This window comes from Dendroctonus ponderosae, unplaced genomic scaffold (assembly GCF_020466585.1).
Source record: "Dendroctonus ponderosae isolate FM_Combo_2020 unplaced genomic scaffold, Dpon_F_20191213v2 Dpon_F_20191213_1, whole genome shotgun sequence".
NCBI lineage: Eukaryota > Metazoa > Arthropoda > Insecta > Coleoptera > Curculionidae > Dendroctonus > Dendroctonus ponderosae.
In genome coordinates this window covers 61,438,015-61,446,750 of record NW_026017110.1, presented here as the reverse complement: position 1 = coordinate 61,446,750, position 8,736 = coordinate 61,438,015, and the positions used below count along the sequence as shown (strand labels likewise).

At 36.9% G+C, this 8,736-nt stretch overlaps 1 protein-coding gene across 1 annotated transcript; it reads left to right on the top strand.

Moving 5' to 3' along the window:
• The first annotated feature begins 4,456 nt into the window (after window positions 1-4,456).
• LOC109540870 (polyadenylate-binding protein 4-like) lies at window positions 4,457-8,510 on the top strand. The gene is made up of 4 exons (XM_019909369.2): window positions 4,457-4,965; window positions 6,028-6,594; window positions 6,660-7,670; window positions 7,731-8,510. Exons 1-4 carry the CDS (start codon window positions 4,773-4,775, stop codon window positions 7,862-7,864), a joined length of 1,905 nt encoding a protein of 634 aa, XP_019764928.1. The 5' UTR covers window positions 4,457-4,772; the 3' UTR covers window positions 7,865-8,510.
• The last annotated feature ends 226 nt before the right edge of the window (window positions 8,511-8,736 follow it).

Sequence of the window (8,736 nt, the reverse complement as noted above, 5' to 3'; positions counted from 1 at the left end):
GAGCCACAGAATTCGTTTTGGCATCGTTGGATAGAGAATTGAAAAGTCGATTCAGTCGTAACAACGTAAGTGAGGAAATTCGAGTAGTTTTGACCCAGCAAGTAAAATTTGAATATCAGACACTTAGGTGCAAGATTATGCAAAAATTTCATGTTTTCCGTCCTCTTTTTGCTCATATCTCCGAGGCAAAATGAGCAAGAACGCTAATTTTTACATCATTCTAGACAGAAATTAATGACCTTTTTACAAAGTGAACCATGGATGGGGAAATGTTGGCAGTTTTCTAAAAAAATGCTTGAATTCAAGAAGTTTTAGATTTGCGTGGTTTTTTTTGAGTTGCAAAATCCACTTGAACATGACGCTGCTTTTTTCGAAGTTTCTCAAGAACCATTCGAGTCACAGAATTCGTTTTGGCATTGTTGGATAGAAAATTGAAAAGTCGATTCAGTCGTAACAACGTGAGTGAGGAAATTCGAGTAGTTTTGACGCAGAAAGCGAAATTTGAATATCGGACACTTAGGTGCAAGATTATGTCAAAATTTCATGTTTTCCGTCCCCTTTTTGCTCATATCTCGGAGACAAAATGAGCAAGAACGCTCATTTGTACATCATTCTAGAGAGAAATAAATGGCCTTTTTAAAAGTGAACCATCGATAAGGAAATGTTGGCAATTTTCTCAAAAGTCTTGAATTCGAGAAGTTTTAGATTTGCGTGGTTTTTTTTGACTTGCAAAATCCACTTGAACATGGCCCTGCTTTTTTCGAAGTTTCTCAAGAACCATTCGAGCCAGATAATTCGTTTTGGCATCGTTGGATAGAGAATTAAATGAGGATCCCCCTGGATCCGCCCTTGCTTGAAGGTGAATTAATCACTGATTAGGATGAATATACCCAAAAGATGGGATGCATGCCATAAACGGGTCAAGTGAGTAAAACAATAATTATTTTGTCAAAAATATGAGTGTATTGCAGCTGTTGCTAAGTATTCCGATTATCTGTTAAAGTAAATTTCATGCAAAACCATGAAACGGTTTCTCTAGAAGGGAAAATTATTTTTGCACTTTAATTTTATAAAGATGCATTCATCAGCCCTTGCATAGGTAGGTAAAGGAACAAAGTTATTCGGTCACAATTTATGGCTAAACCAGCATTCGCACCCAAATTACCAGGAACAAGGAACAAGGTGGCGTGGGTATCCTTCAATGGAACAATGAGCTGCAGCCCGGTTTCAGGTACAAACCAATATTTATCATCGGCAAAGGTAACATGTGACAAAAAATAACAGATACCTGGAACAGGTACAAGTTGGAACAGTCACACATGGACCAAGTGACTGAAAAATGCTGGTTTGTGTCATCCCTAATGGAAAGTTGCTAAATAATGCTAACTGAGTAGAAAACAACTGACCGGTATTCAGGTAGAAAATATAGCGAACTAATAATATAACGAGCTAATGTTGCAAACAACCCAATTTACTATTAATATCAGTTTGTCAGTACACATTCATCAGGAATCCCTCGTAAACAACATTATTTTCTTATTTCGTTATTGAAACAGTTTTGACATCTCAAACTGCAATTAGATAACATACAAAACAAAACAAACAAAGCACAGTGGACTTTGTAATGTTTACTCATAACAAGCCATTTTGTAATATCCGGCATTACTATCTCCTTGATTTGACTTGCGCAGTGAAATGACAAAACGACGGTCAAGCGATGATTTCTACCTACTTCTACTTCCATTAAGTGCCATGCAATTATACAGAGTAAACATTTTTCTCAAACTGACTCGATATATTCCGATATTAAATTTAACTCCACGTTGGATCAATCCAGATTTCAAGGTTTTTAAAAATTAAAGTAAACAAAATTGTGTACGATAGCTGCGATAGCATCAAATGTTTGATCACTCATTAAATACTATTGAGAATAATTCCAGAATATTTTACTCATGTTCAAACCCACTCCTTCCATCTATGAATTTTGATGCGTTCCACTAAACTATCAATGCAACAACAAATATGTATATTTCCATTAAAAATCAAACTTAAACATTTGACGGTAGATGGGTCTGATGCACAACGTCGAAACTCTTCTTCTTCGTCGAACAAAGTCTTCTGACAATAGTTTGTGTCCAAAATTGTACAAATGATCGCCGCAGTAAACTCATAGATCCCCAGAGATGCCAGGTCTACCGATTTTTCGGTAGATCTACCGATTCGTCAAGGAATCTACCGATACCATGCAGATTTCCACCGAAAAGTAACAAATAAAAATTAAAAAATTTACAATGGATTACTTAATGTACAATATAACACATTTAACGTGAGAAACATATTCAGAAATCTATTTGACTGTTTTTTAAAAAGGAATTACTTACTTTCTGTTCCAATTTCCAACATTGGCTATAAAAATTCTATTAATTTCTTACCGGTTTCTGACATTTATTTAGGAGTTAATGTACAGAAAACAATTTTAGAATCCGTAATATCAGAAGAGCAACTGACATTTTTTAAGTTAAGGTGTTGTTTGGAAGGCTGAGGAGATATTTTTATTTAAAGAAAGAAAGGTGTTTAGTTCGTGAAATTAGAATTAATAATATTATTCGCAATATGTATGATGAAGATTTTATTGATTTTTTGTGTGTATTATTTTATTTTTGTTCACAATGTGTTGTAATGTTCAAGGAAATATTATAAATATACCTATTGACTCTTATGTTTATTTTAGTATTGCTGTAAGTTCATAAAAAATAAAGTTTTGAACAATGTGCGATTTTATGGAGCCCTTATAATAATGAAAAAAAATGTGTCTACGGATTTTTTACGATATCTACCGAAAAATGTCGTGCTTATCTACCGAAATTCGATTTTCGGACCTGGCAACGCTGTAGAACCCTCTGTTCTCTGTTGAACCTGTTAGTTTGTAATCTATGACGCCATTTTTTCGATTACTTTCTGTGTCATTTATTCCTTAAACTAAGTTTTCTGAAGGAAAATCATTAGAAAGTCTATATCTGCACAAAATTAAAGCCATCAGCATGACACATTACATTAATTAAGAGATGGAAATCGATAGCTTTCAACTCAACTTCAAACTTCACAAAGTTGTTCTGGGAATTATTCCAGCACGTAAAGTTTATATGGAGTCATGTTGGAGTTATTTTGATATAATGCTGAAGTTTTCATTCCATTTTTATCTAGCAAGAGCGTGTGGTCTATTAAACCTTTAGCCATGTAAATCGTAATTTACCATAGCATGTTGCAGTGCTCTCTTTTCATGCAATCTTTTCATAAAATAATGTCTCACTTTGCGACTATATATATACAGATAGACTAGATAAACCTAAAAATAGTAGTAATTTGATTAGCAGCGTATGCGAAATGAAATGTACATGAAAATAAGTTCAAATGATGAAGCAACAAGCGATTCAAGAAGCATTTGATTTGTTAGATTGATCTTGTGGGTCGATTTAAGGAAAACACGTGGTCTTTCTGCCCTGGCTTTTCATAGAAATAAGATTAAATCATTTCAAGTAGTTGAAAATATTAAGATTGAAACTGTACGGAATCTAATCCATATGACAAATAAGATTAAAGGGCAATTACTCATATCATGGATGGAACAGGATGGGAAAATAAAACTATACCACGTGTTTATTACTTTCCCGTTCCATTCGCAGAATTGTACTGTCAGTGTTGCCAACCGAAGAGAGCATTAGGCGCTTGTAGACAATAGGGCCGTTGCACAAACATTTTTTGGTTGAAACTTCTCCCAAACCTATCGTGAGGGTCGTTTAGAACAAGGCCGGTAGCAAATTTCCAAAAAAAATTTTATGTTAAAAAAAGGGAACGAAAGTTACCAGCTTTGCTTGTAAAATGACGTCACGCAAGACCGTTGTTTCACTGGCTGTGACGTAGAGTGGCACAAATCCTACGCTAGTTATATGCCCATAACCAGTAGAATGTACACTTGCATATTGCATAGGAGCAAAAGCGTTATTAACATTTGAGACATAATAAATATAATTTTTTTTACAAACTTCTTGTTGGGTACTTCGCCTCAAAAATGTTTGTCTTTAAAAAGACAGAATTTTTTCACGTCTTTTATTACAGATTGATAAATAGTGCTCCTCATTAAATATGCAGATAAATAACAAATTTGTTTTAAAATAAACAAATGACAATTTTTTTGCGGGTATTGTAAGACGCTCATCAATTAAAACTCTGTGCGAGGTCTGTTAATTCCGGAGAAACCATGTAGATAAATGGCTTAAAGTCTTAAGAGACATATTTTAAAGGGGATTTATCTCATGTTCTATTAATGTTAATAGGTGGCAACACAGTGCTAGTGTTGGCCAGACTGAAGGAGGGGAGAGTTCTTCAAGCGTTTTGTACAATTGTAGTCGCAGAACTACTTGGGCGTGCGCACGAATGGAGTGAATCAACGAGTTAATTTAGACTATCTGAGTTGTCCACGTTGAGAACTGGCATCATCCCATTTCGTCAGTTGTGGTGTGCGTGTGTGGTTGTGTCCGTGTGTCCCCAAGACACACAATCACGGAACCACGGTGAAATAATTCTTTTAAAAAGACAAAAAAATTTAAAAATTGTGCAAAACCCAAAAAAATTATAAAACAATTTAAATAACTTCAAAAAAATCGAAAAACAGTGGAAAACCTTAATATAAACAATTTTGATTTCCATTTGTATGTTATACTGATTTTTCTTCATTCTAATATTCGTCACGCGTTGGTCGAGATATCAGAACGATGAATCAAGGGGCTCCTAATTACCCCATGGCGTCTCTGTACGTCGGGGATTTACATTCCGATATTACGGAAGCCATGCTTTTTGACAAATTTTCAAGTGCAGGGCCTGTTTTGTCAATCCGAGTGTGCCGCGATTTGATAACTCGTAGATCTCTCGGGTATGCCTACGTGAATTTTCAACAACCTGCGGATGGTAAGTTCCATATGGTACAGTTTGGTTAACCTCTTTGTTCATTTTAAATGACCCTGAGGATTGCACATGTTTTTACCTTCACTTTGCTTTTACACCCAATCCTAGCAAGTACGTTCTTCAAAAATACTTTTAACTAATTGCATATTCTTCAGCATTGCGATGTTTCCCTCCCCATTAGTGATTAGTGGAAGCTTTTTTAGTTTTTCGACGTTTGGAAAATGCCCACGTGATTCAATATGCAGCCATTTTTAGGTTAACTGTGTATCACTTTTCCATCTTGTGGTATTCACGTCCTGACATTCCATACGCGATCGGGAATTTAATTAACAGTAAAAAATTAATTCCATCGTATGGTGCTACAAAATAGCTTCATTCGCCGATTCCAAACCAATTTAAAAGGTCTTGGCATGCGCAGTTTGGAAATATGTGTTTGCGGTTTACAAAATTGTAAATTTTACTTTTACCATTTAGCCAACTAGGTAGTTGGCTCCCCTTAACAGATGTAATTTCTGTGTAAAAATATGCTGCGTTCTGTTTTCGGCATAGTTACAGAATAAATGGACCACGTGGCATTTACTAGAATGCGTGAGAGAACATCACAAGCAATTTACGGTGAACTCGTTTGAGTACTACCAAAAATTAACCACCACTGACGTGTATAATCAAATATTTTTCGGTTAGTTGTTTTGTGTCAGCTAGTTATTTTTTAATAACACTAAAAATGTATACAAAATAAAAATTAAAGCCCAAATAACCCAAAACCAGGCGAATGAATGAATCTGCATTGCAATTTGGCAACACCGCTCAAAATTAGCTTGAAAATGTTGATTTTGCTCTTTTTTGGGTTAAGTTGTGGACCATCCAAGATATTTTCTCACATTGACATTGCTTAATATAGTGTTCTTTGAGGTACAACAACAACAACAAAAAATCGTAATACTCAAACGACAAGTTCACCGCAATTTAATATGAAATATTAGACCAGAGCAGATGATCAAATTAGTCTAATCATTGTAATCAGAACGAACTAGCATTGTTAATTTGTAAAAAAAATTCTTACAGCCGAACGTGCCCTGGATACAATGAACTTCGATTTGATCAGGGGACGGCCGATTCGCATTATGTGGTCTCAGCGCGATCCTTCTTTGAGAAAATCTGGAGTTGGCAACGTATTTATTAAAAACTTGGACCGATCTATTGATAACAAAGCTATGTACGATACTTTTTCGGCATTTGGAAACATTCTGAGCTGCAAAGTGGCCCAAGATGAAAATGGCACTAGCAAGGGCTATGGATTTGTTCATTTTGAAACCGAAGAAGCGGCGAATAAGTCGATCGAAAAAGTGAATGGAATGCTTCTTAATGGCAAAAAAGTGTACGTTGGACGCTTCATTCCCCGCAAGGAAAGGGAGAAGGAATTGGGAGAAAAGGCTAAATTATTTACCAATGTCTATGTGAAGAACTTCGGCGAAGATTTGTCCGAAGAGCAGCTTCGCAATATGTTTGAGAAGTTTGGAAAGATAACTAGCTACAAAGTCATGAGTAAGGATGATGGAAAATCAAAGGGTTTCGGTTTTGTTGCTTTCGAAAGCCCTGAAGCGGCCGAAACTGCCGTGGACGCATTAAATGGTAACTATATCTAACCTGATGATGAATTTTTGCGATTTATGACATTTGATTTTATCTGTTCTTAGGGAAGGAGTTAGTTGAAGGAAAGCCGCTTTATGTGGGACGCGCTCAAAAGAAGGCTGAACGTCAACAGGAATTAAAACGTCGCTTTGAAGCCTTGAAAATGGAACGACTCAATCGTTATCAAGGCGTCAATTTGTACGTGAAAAACTTGGATGACACCATTGATGATGAACGTCTTCGCAAAGAGTTCGCTCCGTTCGGCACCATCACATCTGCCAAGGTGATGATTGAAGAAAACAAAACGGAGTCCTTCATAACCACCAGAAGTAAAGGATTTGGCTTCGTGTGTTTTTCATCTCCCGAAGAAGCAACAAAAGCGGTTACAGAAATGAATGGGCGTATAGTGGGGTCCAAACCCTTGTATGTAGCTTTGGCTCAAAGAAAAGAGGACAGAAAAGCGCATTTAACATCCCAGTACATGCAACGAATGGCTAATATGAGAATGCATCAAATGGGCCATCAATTTATGCCTCCAGGCCCATCTAGCTACTTCGTCCCAACTATTCCGACAGCACAAAGGTACTTTACAGGCGGCACTCAGTTGACTCCAATCAGAAGCAACCCAAGATGGGCAGCACAAACACCAATTAGACCGGGAGCTCAAGGAGGTACTGCTGCATATATGGCCAATTCATACCGGCCAAGTGCTCGGCCTCCAAATCAACCAATGGCCATGCGTAATAACATCGGCCTCGGCAATGTGCCAAGACCCATCACTGGCCAACAGCCTCCCAATATGCAGGGACGACCTCTTGCTGGACAACAAGTGGTCGTTGCCACTGGAAGTAGAGCAGCTACTTTCAAATACACTTCAAACATGCGCAACCCTCCTCAGGCTATGGGAACTATGCCAGCAACACCAGTTCAACAGGCGGTACATATTCAGGGACAGGAGCCGCTCACTGCCACCATGTTGGCCGCTGCTCAGCCACAGGAACAGAAACAGATGTTGGGAGAACGTTTGTTCCCACTTATCCAACGCATGTATGCTGATTTGGCTGGGAAAATTACTGGTAAGTGTTTTTTTGCAATTTCTACGTTTCTAAGTCTTGCTAATATTTTACGATTTGCAGGAATGTTGCTGGAGATCGACAATACGGAACTCCTCCACATGTTGGAACACAACGAGTCTTTGAAGAACAAGGTGGAGGAAGCTGTAGCTGTCCTGCAGGCTCATCAAGCCAAGCAAGCTGCTATTAAGAAGTAGCTTAATTATGTTTTATTATCCGAACATGGCTCCTTCATACCTAGACCCAGTGTTTGGAAGTTTATTAATATTACGTTAATTAAAAAACTAATTGATGTAATATTCCGTGGAACATGCAATGTTAACTAGTATCTGATACCAGTTGCATTTCGTGTTTAATTCTGTACCTCATTAGAAATAAACCTAACGATATGTAAACTTTAAATTACGGTTTGTCATTATGTTTTTTAAAAGTCAGTATTGGGCAACCTCTGGTACTGCTCGGTATAAATTTGCTAGAAATTATAAAACTAAAAATCATTTACTGATATTCGAAAAGCTAGTTAGGTCTACAACTGTGAGGTACTTATAAAGTTATTTTGGTAAAATTTAATGGCGAAAATAACTTATAAAGGGTTATTTTGGGCAATAAATTAACGTCTCTATTAGGATCGCACGATGAGTTTGAGCTTCTTTATTTTGCATAATTTAGTTTGAAATGTATGTCTCAACATTTAATAAACGGATCTTCAGGATTTAGTACTACTTTAATCAAATCACCGGTAGGTAGGGTCGACTTGTTATCAAGTGGGATGTTAGGTTGGATCCAATCAAGTTAATAGCATTAAGCAAAAGGGTCCGCAAATAAACAGTTTGGGAGATTGGAGATTATTGTTTTTATTTTGCGTCGATCTGACGCCGCCTTTACGAAGCCGGACTCGCAAGGTCTTCTCGATTTTTCGAACCCATAATTACGTGTGAGTTATTTAGGGACGCAAAAAAGTAAGTTTGCCCGAGCAATAATTGTTCTTTTTCTATTACTTGTCCATCGGGCGACGCGAGAATTTGATTTTATTAACGTGTGTCTCATCAAATTGATAAAATTAGGGGAA